The sequence below is a fragment of the Oncorhynchus tshawytscha genome, linkage group LG09 (assembly GCF_018296145.1).
Source record: "Oncorhynchus tshawytscha isolate Ot180627B linkage group LG09, Otsh_v2.0, whole genome shotgun sequence".
Lineage (NCBI taxonomy): Eukaryota > Metazoa > Chordata > Actinopteri > Salmoniformes > Salmonidae > Oncorhynchus > Oncorhynchus tshawytscha.
The window spans coordinates 82003749-82023918 of record NC_056437.1 but is presented as its reverse complement, the minus strand read 5'-3'; the positions used below and the strand labels follow the sequence as shown (position 1 = coordinate 82023918).

Here is a 20170-nt window from a genome sequence, read left to right as displayed (position 1 = left end):
AAGTCCTTGCACTTTGATGGATTTAACTGCATTATTAGCATTTCATTGAACACATTGTGACAAGATAGCCATGACATTGAATGGAGGTCAAATGAGATTTTCACTCGTGTACATCCTGCAAAATAGTTCATGAGCTCTCTCTGTTTCATCCTCACTTTAGTGGCTCCTGCCCAACCACTGTTTTCTGACGCAATACGTGACTTACTATGGGTTACAAGATGTAGGGGAAAACAACATATGTGGTGAGAGTTCATGAGTTATTACCCCTCACTTGGCCTCCGGGCCTAATACGTGTGTGAGCCAGTCTACTTCCCTGGCCCCATATTAGCGCCAGACTCCACCTGTTAATTAGATGTGTACCAACATCCATCAGTGGCATTTTGCTGAGAGAACACCTTAGGCCTAGTACACAAACACACTGTTAACAGTGACTGAGTGAATAGACACACAGAAGCTTCATAATGGGTGGTTCCTTAAAGGATGCTACAGTGATGTAACCTAGCTCTGAGTGTGTATAGCGAGTCTGATAGAATAGCTACTCAGATTGAGTCTGTGGAACAGCACAATGGAACTTCTGCCTCATCTCTCAGCAGTACAGGTGGGATAGACAAAATGTTTACATCCAAACTACTGTATATCAACCATTTAAACAGCATCAGCCTGCCAAGGGAAATCTTGGAGCTCATGAACTTTACCCTTCCTCCATCTACCCAACAACCAGGCAGGGCCACGTTAATAGCCCCTATGGAAAAAGTGGTCTCCGTGAGGGAGGGCTTCAAAGACATAATTAGAAGCCCCTGGAACACCTCTGCAGCCTTTAAGATTGATCCTCTCTAACGTTTCCCTCTTTTACGCCTTCGTCCTTTCCAGGAAATAGTCCCCCACCACATCATTAGTTTCACGTTCCATGAAAGACCACCTGCATAATGCAGGAGAGCATTTATTGGTATGACTCATGTGCTGGAGGCAGCTCTGCTCAGTGGTCACTAGCTAGCCCAGTCACAAAGTCATACAACCCCAACCACACTGCTAACCCTAATGCCTAACACTAACCTAAATGTTGTTTTCATTCATTTTTACAATATAGCTAATTTTGACTTTGCAGCTGGCACATCTAGTGGATATCACTCAGTTCTGCATCACGGACAAGACTCACACCCAAAAATGTTAACCTGCACCAATAATGGGGTAAATGTTTGTACAGACATTATTTCAGTGGTCTACTGGGTGTAGCCAGGTGAAGCAATGGGACAGAAGAAGTAAATAGTACAATATTGTACTATCAATAAGAATTGAGCAACAGCAGTCACTGAGAATAGGCTACAATATATTGAGTGGTATTGATGTTGACTCAGACAGGTCTGAATTGAGACATATCAATAAGTGGAGGTAACTGAAATGCAAGATTCAAACACGGTCTGTATGAAACCTTAGGAATCTATTCTATTTCATTGTTGGGTATCAATTCTGTATAACATTGTGTATATCCCCAGTGTGGTCACTAATCCAACCAGGGAGAATCCTACAACAGAGCCGGTATTGCCTGCTAATTATCTCCCTGTCCACACAACAAGCCCATAAAGCCCTAGACAAACAGATCATCCAATGTAAATAGCATCAAAGCTTGCATAGTTGGATACTATACAGACAGGATCTGGGAAGAATCTACAAACGATTCATTGATTTGTAGTCCTCCCACTAGCCTACAGCAGCATCATTTATTGTATAGTAGTATACTGTATCTACTCAAATTTAATTTAGACTTCTCTGAAAGAACATTATGGACAACATGTTATGATAGGCTCCGGCTGCCTCTAATGACTGTATTGTCTATAATGAACAGAAAACAGTGGACTGTCCTAACACAGTTTTGTTGAGGCTTTATCTTGTGGTTGCATTGCAAGTGAGTTCCATTATAAAAACAAACTGCTGAGGGAGTGAACTGTTCACTGGGGAACGCCTTTCATCAAGCATCCTTCTCTTCCCTACGTTAGAAACCAGTCTGTTGGTTTTCCTCATTTCTATACTTCCTCTCCCTTCCATCGACAGTCGTGGCCAAAGGTTTTGAGAATGACACAAATATTAATTTTCACAAAGTCTGCTGCCTCAGTTTGTATGATGGCAATTTGCATATACTCCAGAATGTTATGAAGAGTGAACAGATGAATTGCAATTAATTGCAAAGTCCCTCTTTGCCATGCAAATTAACTGAATCCCCTAAAAACATTTATACTGCATTTCAGCCCTGCCACAAAAGGACCAGCTGACATCATGTCAGTGATTCTCTCGTTAACACAGGTGTGAGTGTTGACAAGGACAAGGCTGGAGATCACTCTGTCATGCTGATTGAGTTCAAATAACAGACTGGAAGCTTCCAAAGGAGGGTGGTGCTTGGAATCATTGTTCTTCCTCTGTCAAGCATGGTTACCTGGAAAGAAACACGTGCCGTCATCGTTGCTTTGCACAAAAAGGGCTTCACAGGCAAGGATATTGCTGCCAGTAAGATTGCACCTAAATCAACCATTTATTGGATCATCAAGAACTTCAAGGAGAGCAGTTCAATTGTTGTGAAGAAGGCTTCAGGGCGCCCAAGAAAGTCCAGCAAGCGCCAGGACCGTCTCCCAAAGTTGATTCAGCTGCGGGAGCAGGGCACCACCAGTACAGAGCTTGCTCAGGAATGGCAGGAGGCAGGTGTGAGTGCATCTGCACGCACAGTGAGGCAAAGACTTTGAGGATGGCCTGGTGTCAACAAGGGCAGCAAAGAAGCCACTTCTCTCCAGGAAAAACATCAGGGACAGACTGATATTCTGCAAAAGGTACAGGGATTGGACGGTTGAGGACTGGGGTAGTCATTTTCTCTGATGAATTCCCTTTCCGATTGTTTGGGGCATCCGGAAAAAGAGAAGACAATGTGAGCACTACCATCAGTCCTGTGTCATGCCAACAGTAAAGCATCCTGAGACCATTCATGTGTGGGGTTGCTTCTCAGCCAAGGGAGTGGGCTCACTCACAATTTTGCCGAAGAACACAGCCATGAATAAAGAATGGTACCAAAACATCCTCTGAGAGCAACTTCTCCCAACCATCCAAGAACAGTTTGGCGATGAACAATGCCTTTTCCATCATGATGGAGCACCTTGCGATAAGGCAAAAGTGATAACTAAGTGGCTTGGGGAACAAAACATACAGATATTTTGGGTCCATGGCCAGGAAACTCCCCAGACCTTAATCCCATTGAGAACTTGTGGTCAATCCTCAAGAGGCGGGTGGACAAACAAAAACCCACCAATTCTGACAAACTCCAAGCATTGATTATGCAAGAATGGGCTGCCATCAGTCAGGATGTGGCCCAGAAGTTAATTGACAGCATGCCAGGGTGGATTGCAGAGGTCTTGAAAAAGAAGGGTCAACACTGCAAATATTGACTCTTTGCCTCAACTTCATGTAATTGTCAATAAAAGCCTTTGACACTTATGAAATGCTTGTAATTATACTTCAGTATTCCATAGTATCATCTGACATAAATATCTAAAGACACTGAAGCAGCAAACTTTGTGGAAATTAATATTTGTGTCATTCTCAAAACTTTTGGCCATGACTGTAGATCTAAACTCCTCATCTATCAACTATGGGTGCATTCATGAGCTCTACTAAAAGGCTTATTACCATCACAGTCAATCTGGGATATATTTCTATGCTCAGTTGGTCTAATACGTAAAACGATCCCCCATTTACTTGGCCCCTAGCCTTTTTACTCCCGCTTGCAAAACACAAATTGTGTGTGTGCGCAGGTGCACTAAAATACCCTCATCACTAAAGCAGATTGCACAATCAACAGGCTCTCTGTGTCACTCCTGGGGCCAGAAGTAGCTGACTTGGTGTCTACTATCCTGGTGCTGCTCCAATGAACACTGACCTCCATCCTGCCCATTCATTACACACACACAGGCTCAGGGTTTACTTAGCCTGGCTTTCCCTGGTTGGGTAACAGGCAGTGTTTAATGAGCTGAGGGCCAAATGCCTTCCCTAGACTGCAGCCTGTGAGTGGTTAATTTATCAGGCAGCGTTCCAGCCTTCCTCTGCCTGCCCACGTCCCTCTCCCTATCTCTGCTGGGGTTGGCGTGCAGCACGGAGGATTACATTGTATGAAGATTATCCACCACTTATGGATTTTAACCACCGTTTGGAGGACAGAGAGGGATTCTGCTTTAGATCAGGCTTTCACACAGACAAACAAACAGTCACTAGAGATTCCTACTGTACTGTGTATTATCACTGCACTGCAGCAGCATTTTAGTCTACAAGCATGCTGAACAAACCATAAAGCAAATCATCGGTAAAACAACAAGGCACAGGAATAATTCTGAGTTCTCTTGACTTTCTATTGTTCTGTTGGGTGGTTGTGTCACCTGATAATGCCCACATTGCCCAATGAGGATGAGACAGTGTCAGAGTGTCAGGCTGTAATAAAGCTGAGAGGCAACAGTACCCAAGCTAACATTGACTCTTCTAAATGATCTGTGCACTGTGATATAAATGCAGGGGCACATAGAACAAACACAGATAACGTGCTCCGAAAATTAAGAGCCTGCTTTCCCAGAGCACGGAACACTGACTAGGGTGAATACTAAAGACCTGGAGGGGGTGACATCTTAGCAAGACTACAGGGAGGTGAGGGGAGGGTAACAAGACCCAAGCCCCCTAACCCCCACCTGGTGAGCAGCAGACTGATGAGGTCTGTCAGCCGGCTGCCTGCAATCAAGGCCTTCTGCTGCACTCGGCATGTTCTTCCATGTTCATTGTGTGCAGAGAACGTATGTAGTCAGAGAATGCCAGGCTTTACCGAGAGAGAGACGCTGTAATGTCTGTATTCTGGAGCTTACCTTCGGCCCGCATGGTGAAGGGAGTGTCTCCGGGTCGCTTGGCCGAGAACTGTCCCCCCAGGGAGGTCATTAGGAAGCACAGGCTGAAGAAGCCGATCCCCGCCACAAAGATCCTGCAGGGACAGGGACCAGGGCAACCAGGAGACAGAGAGCAAGACTCAGGGTTAGAACTCAGGGGGAACAATAAGAGAAAAACGAGGGAGTTAAGGCAGGGGAGAAGAGAAGAGGGGGGGTCAACTGTCAGAATGAAAGCAAAAGAGCTGTACAGTACAAAAGGAATAATGGGGCACAAGAAGATGATGCAAAATAACAAAGAAACTTAAAGATGACAAGTTTGAATTCGATGGCCATTGGTCTAATGCGTTGCAATTATTTTCATGGGGGTAGTCAGGTGCACCTCGTATAGCTCGGCAAATGGGAGCTGACGGCATCATGAAAACAAATGCTTTTACTTTGGTTTTTTTGAGTTCACTTAGGTTTCACTTAGTGTTTTGATCCCATCACTGCATTTCTTGCCATTTAACAGAGTGCAGAGAATCCAATTGTCAAGACTGATTGATAATTCATCCATTTCTAATCATCATTCTTAACTAATCTACCTACGGCAATGCTGGGGATCTGGTTGTGGACAAAGGATAATGGCATATTACATACAGTACATGGGTCTTGTGTTCAACACAATGTATGAAAAGTCAACTGAAAAATGATAACATTAAGGATTACATTTGCATATGTGTGACTGCAACCACAATCTCTGTAGACATTTTCAAATGTTCAGAATGGTGGGTGGAAATGAATGCTCATAACAGATGCCTTTCAAACTGTAGATGACATCCTTGCATGAGAAAAGTGATCCACTGAGAAATGCTCAAGCTCATGCAAATGTGGAAATATTTGAAACCATTCCGGTCCATTCCTCCAGAGGAGAGCTGCTGGATGGAGAGCTAGATTGACATATTACACACCACAGCTCACATCACTTGCTGCTCATTTAACACAGGTTATGATATTGCTTTCTTTCTTCTCATCCCAAGGGTAGCCCTTTAAAAGCGAGCTTCATTTAATTCAGAGGTAATATTACACTCTTACTGCCTAAGAGCGATGTCATACTCCATCACTGTCCAATATTTGGGCTAATGGTGAAGAGCTGAGTGTTGTGCTCATGAAAGCTAAAACCAGTGTGTTCAGAAATACAGAAAACTAGTTGATATCACCTCCTGTCAGCTGATCTGTACCTTTGTGTGTTTGCATGCCACTGAACACATTCTACACACCAATGAATTCACTCACAGTAGACACTAGGCACAAGCCTAACTGCCTTTAGAGTGCTGGCAGAGTTCAGGTTTACCATAGTGATCAGAGTATGCCCAAGAGCTCTGAAACAATGCACTGATCTATATTGACTCAAGTGTCAAGTGCATAGGCCTACTGTATAGGTACATGCATGTCATTCTGTGTACAGGGGAAAATACATGCAAACTACTGTAGTAATATGTAGTTCATATTCAGTCTTGTTGTGCACTATCTGCAATGCACCTTGATCCGTTATACAGTTAGCCTAGTCCTTGCTTTTATGAGGTTGTCATAACATATTTCTGACATGACAGATCCACTTTCACACCTCTATGACACCACAGGTGTGTACTCCTGTCAAGGCAACCTGACCCCTGTGAGTTTGTTGTAGTCTACTCATGACGTTCCCATTTTCATGTGAACTCATTTTTTTCATCTCAATTTCAGACTTAGGCTACACAGAGAGAACACTGCCTGTACGTCGAGACCACGAGAACAGTAGCCTACATGTAAATGCTTACCTGAATGGTTTGAACGTCAGAAGACATCTTCTCACCATAGTTGAATAGTCTGTGTTCACAGCACTCATTTTCCGGAGAAGGAGAAAACGCAAAGAGCCCACAACATTGTGTATATTTCACAAAGTGTCCTAAGCGCAAACATAAATAAGTAATTATGAATGAATAGAGCTTTAAAAATATCGATACATCGACTTCGGAATCGGATAACCAATACTGCACGTGCTTGGTTTAGTAAAGTTCGGACGGAATACACTCCGCTTGCCCAGCTGCATACAATAGTTTGCTTCCGCTGAGTTTAAATTAGACCGTAAATTAACCCTGACTCCGGAGTCCTAGCCGTTCTGTTGGAAAAACACAAGTAATATTGTTCACTCCTCTCATTGTTAACATGGTAAACGTGTATGTGTTTCAAGTTGGGAAAATGGTAGCAGAGTTATCGAGCATAAAAGTCCATTGCTCACCAGTGAGCACACAACGTGTGCTAGGCTCTATTCGCTTTCTGGCTGTGTATTTCCAGATTGTGCAAGTAGCCTAGATCTGTCTTCAGTGCAGCGCCATCTAACGAGTGATACATACAATCAAAAGTTTCAGTATTGCAGGACAAATGACTCCTGTTTTCATAAAAAATGTCCCAGTCAGCTCTGCACAGAAGCCTAAATCAAAATAGCAGTGAATTAATCTCAAGAATAGAAAGCCAACATCATAGATAGCCTAGTTCCTACAGTTTTCATTTAAAAGCACACAAGCTATTCAATAAAAAAAATACATGTTTAGTCTTTGGACAGTGTAATTTACTTTAACCTTTCATACCAGATTTTTTCACATCCGTTGACGCCTTGGCCTACTTTTTTACTTTCAGCACCATGGCCAGTTCCCTTTGCCGTCAGCAGCTGAGCAGACATAAACTCAGCAAAAAAAGAAACGTCTCTTTTTCAGGACCCTGTCTTTCAAAGATCATTTGTAAAAATTCAAATAACTTCACAGATTGTAATAATAACTTCACATCATTGTAATAAACGCAGTTGACAGTGAGAGGACATTTCTTTTTTTGCTGAGTTTATCAACAGCAGCACTCAATGGTCTGAATGGGAGGACACTCAAACCAAGTCTCTTATCGACAGCTGCAGTGTGACTGGTAGGACTAGGACCTCTTCACTGACTAGGATCAGTGAAGAGTTTGCACCTGTTAGACTAGCCTGCTTTGGATCATTCTATGAATCCAATTGCTAAGAATCTACTCTACTATTCTAATATACAGCTAGGTAACTATGGGCAGAAGTTACTCACAAAGTTGAACGATCTCACCTTTCCACAATGTATTCTCTATCCTCCCTCTGGCTTTTTGTAACCTAGTAAAAATGTTTTATATAAAATATGATAACTAATGATATGAGACCTGAAAACTGGAGGAGAGATAAATGAAACCGATTGTCACAATCCCTAGATTTCATTCAGACACCCATGAAAATCAACATGTCTGTGACCAGCCTGACCACTTGTGCTCCTGCACTTGCAGGACTAGTAAGAGAGGAGAGAGAGGAGTATGTCATTGGGTTAAGGCAATAAATCACAGAGAAGAGACAGAAAGACAGAGAGGAGGCAGCCATTCTTGAGGTCACCCAGGGCCATCCCTACTATGACAGAGAGCAATCTACATCCCTGCTGCTATGGAAACCATTTTCATGCAGTCCTATGAGCCCTGAATCAGACTGACACGACAGGGCTCTCTGGCAGGCCTGGTACGGTCATGGTGTGGAGAATGGCATTATACCCAAGCTCTGGCTTCAAAGGCATTGACAGTCAGCTCACATTCATTTAAGATGACAAGTTCAACCCTTCACATTATTTTGTGAAAAAAGGAGGAAGGGAGGCGCTGCTAAGGTACACAATAGTAGGTTTTCATAGACAGAAGCTGCTAAGGTACACAATAGTAGGTTTTGGTAGACAGAAGCTGCTAAGGTACACAATAGTAGGTTTTGGTAGACAGAAGCTGCTAAGGTACACAATAGTAGGTTTTCATAGACAGAAGGATAACATTCATTTTCTCGACCTTGACATCAGTAAAAATGACAACGTTTGTTTGCACACATCAATCTTAAGGAAGCCTACCGATGGGAATACCATTCTGAGGGCAGACAGATTTCACCCCAGAAGGCTAAAAGAGAACATTCCATATGGCCAATTCCAAAGAGTCCGCAGAATCAGGAAAAAGACTACAGCTGAATTGGAGAATCGCTTCTTGAACCACGGTTACAGCGCTCAGGTCCTGAAAGATCCAGGTATAATGGCCAGACGACTTGATAGAGAGAACATGTTGCAAAGGGGAGCGCCTCGTGATGCACCAGAGAGTGTACTTTGGTACAAAATATAGCACTGAAGCAGAGAACATTAAAAGGAACATAAAAAATAATTGCGGAATCATCCAAAGTGATACGCTACTATGCAAAGTCTTCCCAGAGCCACCAGTCATAAGCTTTAAGAGATGTCCCCCCCTAAATTACAAACACAAGTGCGCCATACGGGTAGGCAACGAAGATTACCCCATGGCAAGGCACTACAAGTCCTTACACCATGGCAACCCTGCCTCCCTACAAGCTACGGGTATTGATCATGTTCCGGCCTCAATTAGAAAATGGGACCGTCTTAAACAGCTAAACCAAAGGGAAAGTCTTTGGATTTACAACTACAGGCCATTTGGTACCCTGGTTTAAATGAAGATATGGATTTACAACTACAGGCCATTAGGTACCCTGGTTTAAATGAAGATATGGATTTCTCATCTTTCCTGTAGGATTGTAGGAGGTCCCTTTGCTGTCATCTAGTGGACATATTGCTCTATTTCCCTCGGCTATGTTTAGACTGCGGTGGTCCATGTCTGCTGTGATCTAGTGATCTAGTGCCATCCTCCTATTCTTACCACTTTGCCCAGTCATATTCAAGGTTAGAACTACTTATCTAGAGGTTCTGATGCTTCTAGCTGTGATTTGCATTTTGATAACATATCTACAGTACTTCACTTTTTTATGTGTATGTTATTGCTTACTAGGTGTTGTCCCATGAATTCTGTAACCACTCCCTCTTCAAATCAGGGTTTATTGGAAAAAGCTGTTCAAAAGAGGACATTGCATTATCATATTTTTGTACTACCTGACGAAGGCCATGCAGCCAAAACATGTCAGAGTTTTTCATCTTTGTTTGCATTGAACATGCCATACAATAAATGCATTTTAATTAATTACATGAGCAGTGCATTGGTCCCGCTTTTAATTTATGATGACCTTCAAATGATTTGTTTGGACAGGAAGGAAACTCATTGCAGAGCAGACTGACATTTGTAGCAGGATATGTCAGGACGAGATACTGTGTGTGTGTGTGTGTGTGTGTGTGTGTATGCATCAAAATTGGCTTTAAGTCATAACATGTTAGTACTGCACAACCTTCAGGACCTGGTGTACTCAGTCACAGTGCTCAGCACAAGCCATATAGTAGAAACAATAGAGCCCTAGCTAATTCTCTTTGTTCTATCTGCTGCTGTTGCTCACTACTCTGTAGTTTTATCTCAGTCTGCTTTTCATGTGAGTTCACAGAGGGAAAACCCCTCTGGGAGGGCAATAGAACTCTTAAAAGTGATTACTTTATGTTGAGCTGTGACTGTGTTAACTAGAAAAGATACTATGTTTGTGTTGTTTCACAATCCCCGATCATGTATCATCAAACTCCTTAGTTTCACTGTCATTAACAAAGATGAAAAATCAATAGCTCTCTTTCACTGAGACTTTCTAGCTCTGATCAGAATGGAATAAAACACAGTTTAGTGGTGAGTGGCCTACACACAGACTGTAGCTCTGATCAGAATGGAATAAAGCACAGTTTAGTGGTGAGTGGCCTAGATACAGACTGTAGCTCTGATCAGAATGGAATAAAACACAGTTTAGTGGTGGCCTAGATACAGACTGTAGCTCTGATCAGAATGGAATAAAACACAGTTTAGTGGTGGCCTAGATACAGACTGTAGCTCTGATCAGAATGGAATAAAGCACAGTTTAGTGGTGAGTGGCCTACATACAGACTGTAGCTCTGATCAGAATGGAATAAAACACAGTTTAGTGGTGAGTGGCCTACATACAGAGAGTAGCTCTGATCAGAATGGAATAAAACACAGTTTAGTGGTGGCCTAGATACAGACTGTAGCTCTGATCAGAATGGATTAAAACACAGTTTAGTGGTGAGTGGCCTACATACAGACTGTAGCTCTGATCAGAATGGAATAAAACACAGTTTAGTGGTGAGTGGCCTACATACAGAGAGTAGCTCTGATCAGAATGGAATAAAACACAGTTTAGTGGTGGCCTAGATACAGACTGTAGCTCTGATCAGAATGGAATAAAGCACAGTTTAGTGGTGAGTGGCCTACATACAGACTGTAGCTCTGATCAGAATGGAATAAAACACAGTTTAGTGGTGAGTGGCATACATACAGAGAGTAGCTCTGATCAGAATGGAATAAAACACAGTTTAGTGGTGAGTGGCTTAGATACACACTGTAGCTCTGATCAGAATGGAATAAAACACAGTTTAGTGGTGGCCTAGATACAGACTGTAGCTCTGATCAGAATGGAATAAAACACAGTTTAGTGGTGGCCTAGATACAGACTGTAGCTCTGATCAGAATGGAATAAAACACAGTTTAGTGGTGGCCTAGATACAGACTGTAGCTCTGATCAGAATGGAATAAAACACAGTTTAGTGGTGAGTGGCCTACATACAGAGAGTAGCTCTGATCAGAATGGAATAAAACACAGTTTAGTGGTGGCCTAGATACAGACTGTAGCTCTGATCAGAATGGATTAAAACACAGTTTAGTGGTGAGTGGCCTACATACAGACTGTAGCTCTGATCAGAATGGATTAAAACACAGTTTAGTGGTGAGTGGCCTACATACAGACTGTAGCTCTGATCAGAATGGAATAAAACACAGTTTAGTGGTGGCCTAGATACAGACTGTAGCTCTGATCAGAATGGAATAAAACACAGTTTAGTGGTGGCCTAGATACAGACTGTAGCTCTGATCAGAATGGAATAAAACACAGTTTAGTGGTGAGTGGCCTACATACAGAGAGTAGCTCTGATCAGAATGGAATAAAACACAGTTTAGTGGTGAGTGGCCTATATACAGAGAGTAGCTCTGATCAGAATGGATTAAAACACAGTTTAGTGGTGAGTGGCCTACATACAGACTGTAGCTCTGATCAGAATGGAATAAAACACAGTTTAGTGGTGAGTGGCCTATATACAGAGAGTAGCTCTGATCAGAATGGAATAAAACACAGTTTAGTGGTGAGTGGCCTACATACAGACTGTAGCTCTGATCAGAATGGAATAAAACACAGTTTAGTGGTGAGTGGCCTATATACAGAGAGTAGCTCTGATCAGAATGGAATAAAACACAGTTTAGTGGTGGCCTAGATACACACTGTAGCTCTGATCAGAATGGAATAAAGCACAGTTTAGTGGTGAGTGGCCTACATACAGACTGTAGCTCTGATCAGAATGGAATAAAACACAGTTTAGTGGTGAGTGGCCTATATACAGAGAGTAGCTCTGATCAGAATGGAATAAAACACAGTTTAGTGGTGAGTGGCCTACATACAGAGAGTAGCTCTGATCAGAATGGAATAAAACACAGTTTAGTGGTGAGTGGCCTATATACAGAGAGTAGCTCTGATCAGAATGGATTAAAACACAGTTTAGTGGTGAGTGGCCTACATACAGACTGTAGCTCTGATCAGAATGGAATAAAACACAGTTTAGTGGTGAGTGGCCTACATACAGAGAGTAGCTCTGATCAGAATTGAATAAAACACAGTTTAGTGGTGAGTGGCCTAGATACAGACTGTAGCTCTGATCAGAATGGATTAAAACACAGTTTAGTGGTGAGTGGCCTACATACAGACTGTAGCTCTGATCAGAATGGAATAAAACACAGTTTAGTGGTGAGTGGCCTACATACAGACTGTAGCTCTGATCAGAATGGAATAAAACACAGTTTAGTGGTGAGTGGCCTACATACAGACTGTAGCTCTGATCAGAATGGAATAAAACACAGTTTAGTGGTGAGTGGCCTATATACAGAGAGTAGCTCTGATCAGAATGGAATAAAACACAGTTTAGTGGTGGCCTAGATACACACTGTAGCTCTGATCAGAATGGAATAAAACACAGTTTAGTGGTGAGTGGCCTACATACAGAGAGTAGCTCTGATAAGCATGGAATAAAACACAGTTTAGTGGTGGCCGAGATACACACTGTAGCTCTGATCAGAATGGAATAAAACACAGTTTAGTGGTGAGTGGCCTACATACAGAGAGTAGCTCTGATCAGAATGGAATAAAACACAGTTTAGTGGTGGCCTAGATACACACTGTAGCTCTGATCAGAATGGAATAAAGCACAGTTTAGTGGTGAGTGGCCTACATACAGACTGTAGCTCTGATCAGAATGGAATAAAACACAGTTTAGTGGTGAGTGGCCTACATACAGACTGTAGCTCTGATCAGAATGGAATAAAGCACAGTTTAGTGGTGAGTTACAGAGAGTAGCTCTGATCAGAATGGAATAAAACACAGTTTAGTGGTGGCCTAGATACACACTGTAGCTCTGATCAGAATGGAATAAAGCACAGTTTAGTGGTGAGTGGCCTACATACAGACTGTAGCTCTGATCAGAATGGAATAAAACACAGTTTAGTGGTGAGTGGCCTACATACAGACTGTAGCTCTGATCAGAATGGAATAAAGCACAGTTTAGTGGTGAGTGGCCTAGATACACACTGTAGCTCTGATCAGAATGGAATAAAACACAGTTTAGTGGTGGCCTAGATACAGACTGTAGCTCTGATCAGAATGGAATAAAACACAGTTTAGTGGTGGCCTAGATACAGACTGTAGCTCTGATCAGAATGGAATAACACACAGTTTAGTGGTGGCCTAGATACAGACTGTAGCTCTGATCAGAATGGAATAAAACACAGTTTAGTGGTGAGTGGCCTACATACAGAGAGTAGCTCTGATCAGAATGGAATAAAACACAGTTTAGTGGTGGCCTAGATACAGACTGTAGCTCTGATCAGAATGGATTAAAACACAGTTTAGTGGTGAGTGGCCTACATACAGACTGTAGCTCTGATCAGAATGGAATAAAACACTGTTTAGTGGTGGCCTAGATACAGACTGTAGCTCTGATCAGAATTGAATAAAACACAGTTTAGTGGTGAGTGGCCTACATACAGACTGTAGCTCTGATCAGAATGGAATAAAACACAGTTTAGTGGTGAGTGGCCTATATACAGAGAGTAGCTCTGATCAGAATGGATTAAAACACAGTTTAGTGGTGAGTGGCCTACATACAGACTGTAGCTCTGATCAGAATGGAATAAAACACAGTTTAGTGGTGAGTGGCCTACATACAGAGAGTAGCTCTGATCAGAATTGAATAAAACACAGTTTAGTGGTGAGTGGCCTAGATACAGAAGCTCTGATCAGAATGGATTAAAACACAGTTTAGTGGTGAGTGGCCTACATACAGACTGTAGCTCTGATCAGAATGGAATAAAACACAGTTTAGTGGTGAGTGGCCTACATACAGACTGTAGCTCTGATCAGAATGGAATAAAACACAGTTTAGTGGTGAGTGGCCTACATACAGACTGTAGCTCTGATCAGAATGGAATAAAACACAGTTTAGTGGTGAGTGGCCTATATACAGAGAGTAGCTCTGATCAGAATGGAATAAAACACAGTTTAGTGGTGGCCTAGATACACACTGTAGCTCTGATCAGAATGGAATAAAACACAGTTTAGTGGTGAGTGGCCTACATACAGAGAGTAGCTCTGATAAGCATGGAATAACAGTTTAGTGGTGGCCGAGATACACACTGTAGCTCTGATCAGAATGGAATAAAACACAGTTTAGTGGTGAGTGGCCTACATACAGAGAGTAGCTCTGATCAGAATGGAATAAAACACAGTTTAGTGGTGGCCTAGATACACACTGTAGCTCTGATCAGAATGGAATAAAGCACAGTTTAGTGGTGAGTGGCCTACATACAGACTGTAGCTCTGATCAGAATGGAATAAAACACAGTTTAGTGGTGAGTGGCCTACATACAGACTGTAGCTCTGATCAGAATGGAATAAAGCACAGTTTAGTGGTGAGTGGCCTACATAGTAGCTCTGATCAGAATGGAATAAAACACAGTTTAGTGGTGGCCTAGATACACACTGTAGCTCTGATCAGAATGGAATAAAGCACAGTTTAGTGGTGAGTGGCCTACATACAGACTGTAGCTCTGATCAGAATGGAATAAAACACAGTTTAGTGGTGAGTGGCCTACATACAGACTGTAGCTCTGATCAGAATGGAATAAAGCACAGTTTAGTGGTGAGTGGCCTAGATACACACTGTAGCTCTGATCAGAATGGAATAAAACACAGTTTAGTGGTGGCCTAGATACAGACTGTAGCTCTGATCAGAATGGAATAAAACACAGTTTAGTGGTGGCCTAGATACAGACTGTAGCTCTGATCAGAATGGAATAACACACAGTTTAGTGGTGGCCTAGATACAGACTGTAGCTCTGATCAGAATGGAATAAAACACAGTTTAGTGGTGAGTGGCCTACATACAGAGAGTAGCTCTGATCAGAATGGAATAAAACACAGTTTAGTGGTGGCCTAGATACAGACTGTAGCTCTGATCAGAATGGATTAAAACACAGTTTAGTGGTGAGTGGCCTACATACAGACTGTAGCTCTGATCAGAATGGAATAAAACACTGTTTAGTGGTGGCCTAGATACAGACTGTAGCTCTGATCAGAATTGAATAAAACACAGTTTAGTGGTGAGTGGCCTACATACAGACTGTAGCTCTGATCAGAATGGAATAAAACACAGTTTAGTGGTGAGTGGCCTACATACAGACTGTAGCTCTGATCAGAATGGATTAAAACACAGTTTAGTGGTGAGTGGCCTACATACACACTGTAGCTCTGATCAGAATGGAATAAAACACAGTTTAGTGGTGGCCTAGATACACATTATCTGGCCTCCGTCCAGCATTTTCCCCCACAGCTCTTCTGCCAGACATCTGGAAGAAGAGGGGAGCAAGATTGGAGAGTTGCAGGGCATCCCGTCCTATAGGGAAACAAAAGCTGTGACTAACCACTGTGACACAAGAGGGAACCAAACCTCAACAGACTCAGCCTTATTATGAGTAGAATTTTATATTGAGAAAGGCTGAGTCTTTTTGACAAGGTTTGTTGTTTCACAGTAGTGTAGTTCATTTCACCCCTCCACTGTGAATAATTCCCAGATAAATGTCTGGTATAGTATGAGACATCATTAAATTCATTTTCCAAACACTTACATATTTCCACTTGTCTCAAAAGCTATTCAAGTTAACCTTCTTTGTGACCTACACTAAAACCAATTGATTGAAATGACAAAACTGCTAAAGCACTTTTGAAATGGGCCAGCAAATCATCACTCTGGTTCTCAAGTGCCATCCTCAGGGTTTTCCATTTCCTGGTGATTCTATACTTTTAAAGTCAAATTACACCCCCTGACTTGATATCTCAGACAATTAAATTTCCTCAGTGGGAGAGTTGAGAGTAACAGAGCGTGACAAGGAACTATGATGTTCTAGGTGCAATGACAACAGAAGTGGCAGTCAGACATTTGCATATGGTATAAACACCCTGGGACAGGCTGAAGCTAATTCAACTGAGACAGATTGGAAGAAAAATACCTCTTTTATCAGGCAAGTCAGTTAAGAACAAATTCTTATTTTCAATGATGGCCTAGGAACAGTGGGTTAACTGACTGTTCAGGGGCAGAATGAGAGATTTGTACCTTGTCAGCTCGGGGGTTTGAACTTGCAACCTTCCGGTTACTAGTCCAACGCTCTAACCACTTGGCTACCCTGCCGCTCTGATGTCCTAATGGCATCGTAATGATGACTAACCTAGCTGGTGAGGGCATATGATGAAAATTACATCTCCTGTCAACAAATAGTCAACTCCAAATATATAATTTCACCAATAACAATTAGGCTATAGAAAGCTCATCACAGCTAATGTTTGTAACTTACTTCCATTAAAGTTGGAAAATAAATAGAAATTAGGAGATGAAGTGAAGAGTCAACACATTGACCTACTGTAATTCATCCTGGGTTTGATTCCTTATTAAGGGAACTTACTAATACAAGCTAATGACACTGATAGACAGCCAACACAGTGATGTGCTGCCAGTAGCACGATGACTCATGCTGACAGTCAGAGGGAGACCTTTATTCTCAGGGGCTCTATCGCCTCCATCACTATGGGCTGATTCATCATGTCCACAGTGGTCGATATGGCCACACGCAACTGGATAGACAGCACTCTGTCTGCAGTGGCTCAATGAAGACAATATGTTTCAGTGTAACATCCCACTGAGCACACTACGTCATTTCAACGTGGATAACTGATTGGGTCCTATTTGGTTGAGACATTGATAAATGAGATTACAAACTATTTTCACCTACTAAAAAAAGACAGACAAAAGTTAGTTGAATTTCCAATGTGTTGCTTCCAATCACTATGCTTTCAACCATCTTAAAGCACAGAAAAGTTCAAATGGGAATACAATGTCAGATATTTTGTATATATATCTAATAGCAGAACCAAATGACCTGGGCCCAGTTTCCCAAAAGCATCTTAAGGCTAAGTTCGTAGTTAGAACCTTCGTAGGAGCATCGTCCCAATACCATCGTTGCTAAAGTTGCAATTGAAATATACCAACTGCCTCAGACCACTCAATTTACCAACTGCCTCAGACCACTCATACTGCCTCAGACCACTCATACTGCCTCAGACCACTCATGCTGCCTCAGACCACTCATACTGCCTCAGACCACTCATAGAACAGCTACGTCTGTCGTTAGACGCGTCTTTATACACAGAAGATCTCCGCTAAACATATAAACCAAGATGTTTATCTGAAGCTCTGTGACCACTGATAACTTCACAACGAAGTTGACCACAAGTATAAAGTTGCCAATGTCTTTGCAATTGTTACAAACAAGCGAAGGATAAAAATCAGCTTAAAATGAAAACCGAGATGACTGCATTAAAATACAAACAGCCTACTTACTGTAGGCTACATAGACCCAGTGACGTGTATTCATGGATGCCAAGGAAAGCCAGGCTTCCCCCAAAACATTTACAACAACAACAAAAAACATACAAAATCATTTATCTTTCGTCTATCTATCTTTCGTCTGTCTCAGTATGTGTAGGGTATCTATCTGATGCTGTCTGGTCAGAAAGGGTATGACATTGTTGCCGCCAGTAGCATTGAATGCAAGGGAAGCCAGCGAGCATTTGGCATCCCTTGATATAAAACAAATAAAATAATAACCAATCAGCGTTGAGCTAAACTGAGTGAGCTCAGTTGTGTATGGTGCTGGCGCACAAAAAAACATGTCAAGGGAAGCCAGTTTGGATTTGCCCAATCCAAACTACATTATTGCAGAAAAAAATGTATGGTTGTGTTGTTTTCCTCTGGTGGCTATCTAACTAGCTAGCTAAAATCGCCCCTATCCTAAATTAGCCATCGATGGAGATATGGATTTGGACTTGTGGTTTTACTTAATTCTCCGTACTGGCCAATGATTGGAACGACGATTCTGATCTAACCTTAAATTAAACCTTGTGCCCCTGGCCTGAGAGGATGGAAGTTCAATATGTAGCTAGATGTAGATTGCTAGTGTTAACAAGCAGGCATGGCGTATCGTTGCCCACGAAAGGAAGTTAGGCTAGTGAGCAAGTTGCATACAAAGTATGTGGACACCCCTTCAAATTAGTGGATTTGGCTATTTCAGCCACACATGTTTCAGCCACACAAAATCAAGTTCACAGCCATGCAATCTCCATACACTAACATTGGCAGTAGAATGGCCTTACTTGTTACATCTGCTTCTGCCATGCCCTCTACTGCTCATCCTGTGTCACAGTGCTCTTTCCCTCACTGTGTGTGTGTGTGTGTGAGATTGTGTGGGCGGAGGCAGGTGTGCTGGAGTCAGAGCAGATCCCCACCAGCTGCAACCTGTTCCATAATCAAGACCTCTACAAATACTCAGTCCTGCCACTTCCACACTGCCAGATCGTAATATCTGCTCAGTCAGTCTACGGTTCTAGCCGTTTGTTACTATTTAGATCATGTTGTGCATGGTTTCCCTCTCTGCTACAGTTCTGCCCGCTCTGACTGGTCCCTGTCTCCTCATCCTGCTACTCTGTCCTGGATTCGCACTCTACTGTTCCCTTGGATTCCCCTCCAGACCTGCTTACCCTGTCCTAACTCCTCTCACTCCAGCCTCAGCCTCCGCACCAGGTTTCCTGCAACCCGCCCAAGCTTCCCCTGGCCTACACTCCGTCTTCCCCGTGTTTCAATAAATACCTTGGTTACTTCATCCCAGTCTCTTCATCTGAGTCCGATCTTGGGTTTCCCTGTTCCACTCCGCGTAACATTACTGAAGAGCTCAGTGACTTTCAACGTGGCACTGTCATAGGATGCCACCTTTCCAACAAGTCGGTTCATAAAATTTCTGCCATGTTAGCGCTGCCCCGGCAGCTGTAAGTGCTGTTATCGTGAAGTGGAAAAGTCTAGGAGCAGCAACGGCTCAGCTGCGAAGTGGTAGGACACACAAGCACACAGAACGGGACCGCTGAAGCATGTAGCTCGTAAAAAATTGTCTCTCCTCGGATGCAACACTCACTAACGAGTTCCAAACTGCCTCTGGAAGCAACATCAGCACAAGAACTGTTCGTCAGGAGCTTCATGAAATGGGTTTCTATGACTGAGCAGCCGCACACAAGCCTAAGAACACCATGCGCAAAGCCAAACATGAGCAGGAGTGGTGTAAAGCTTGCTGCCATTGGACTGGAGCAGTGGAAACAGGTTCTCTGGAGTGATCAATCACACTTCACCATCTGGCAGTCAGACAAACAAATCTGGGAAACCTACCTGCCCCAATGCATAGTGCCAAATGTAAAGTTTGGTGGAGGAGAAATAATGGTCTGGGGCTGTTAATGGTTCGGGATAGACCACTTAGTTCCAGTGAAGGGAAATCTCACCTCAACAGGATACAATGACATTCTAGACGATTCTGTGCTTCCAACTTTGTGGCAACAGTTTCTAGGAAGGCCCTTTCCTGTTTCAGTGCCCCCGTGCACAAAGCGTGGTCCATACAGAAATGGTTTGTTGAGATCGTTGTGGAAGAACTTGACTAGCCTGCACAGAACCCTGACCTCAACCCCATATTTTTGTTCAGTGTACATCTTCGGCCATTGTAAGAAATATATATAGATAAAACACTCGTAAGCCTAAATTCCATCGCTATTGGGAAACCAGGCCCTGGATTGCAGTTGAGATTAC

At 42.7% G+C, this 20170-nt stretch overlaps 1 protein-coding gene across 3 annotated transcripts in view; it reads right to left on the bottom strand.

Annotated features, from left to right (window-relative positions):
- The window catches only part of LOC112258878 (alpha-1,6-mannosylglycoprotein 6-beta-N-acetylglucosaminyltransferase B-like), an 86905-nt gene extending 68139 nt beyond the window's left edge, over nt 1–18766 (bottom strand). Inside the window, exons 1-2 of one of the 3 annotated variants that reach the window (XM_042327647.1) lie at nt 18700–18766; nt 4884–4996 (exon numbers count right to left, since the gene is read on the bottom strand). In XM_042327647.1, the coding sequence (XP_042183581.1) occupies nt 4884–4996; nt 18700–18737 (151 nt within the window). In that variant the 5' untranslated portion in view covers nt 18738–18766. Of the gene's footprint in view, nt 1–4883; nt 4997–6697; nt 7270–18699 lie in introns of those variants that run through there. The other 2 variants (XM_042327648.1, XM_042327646.1) reach the window with 2 other exon arrangements.
- Nucleotides 18767–20170: the final 1404 nt, after the last annotated feature.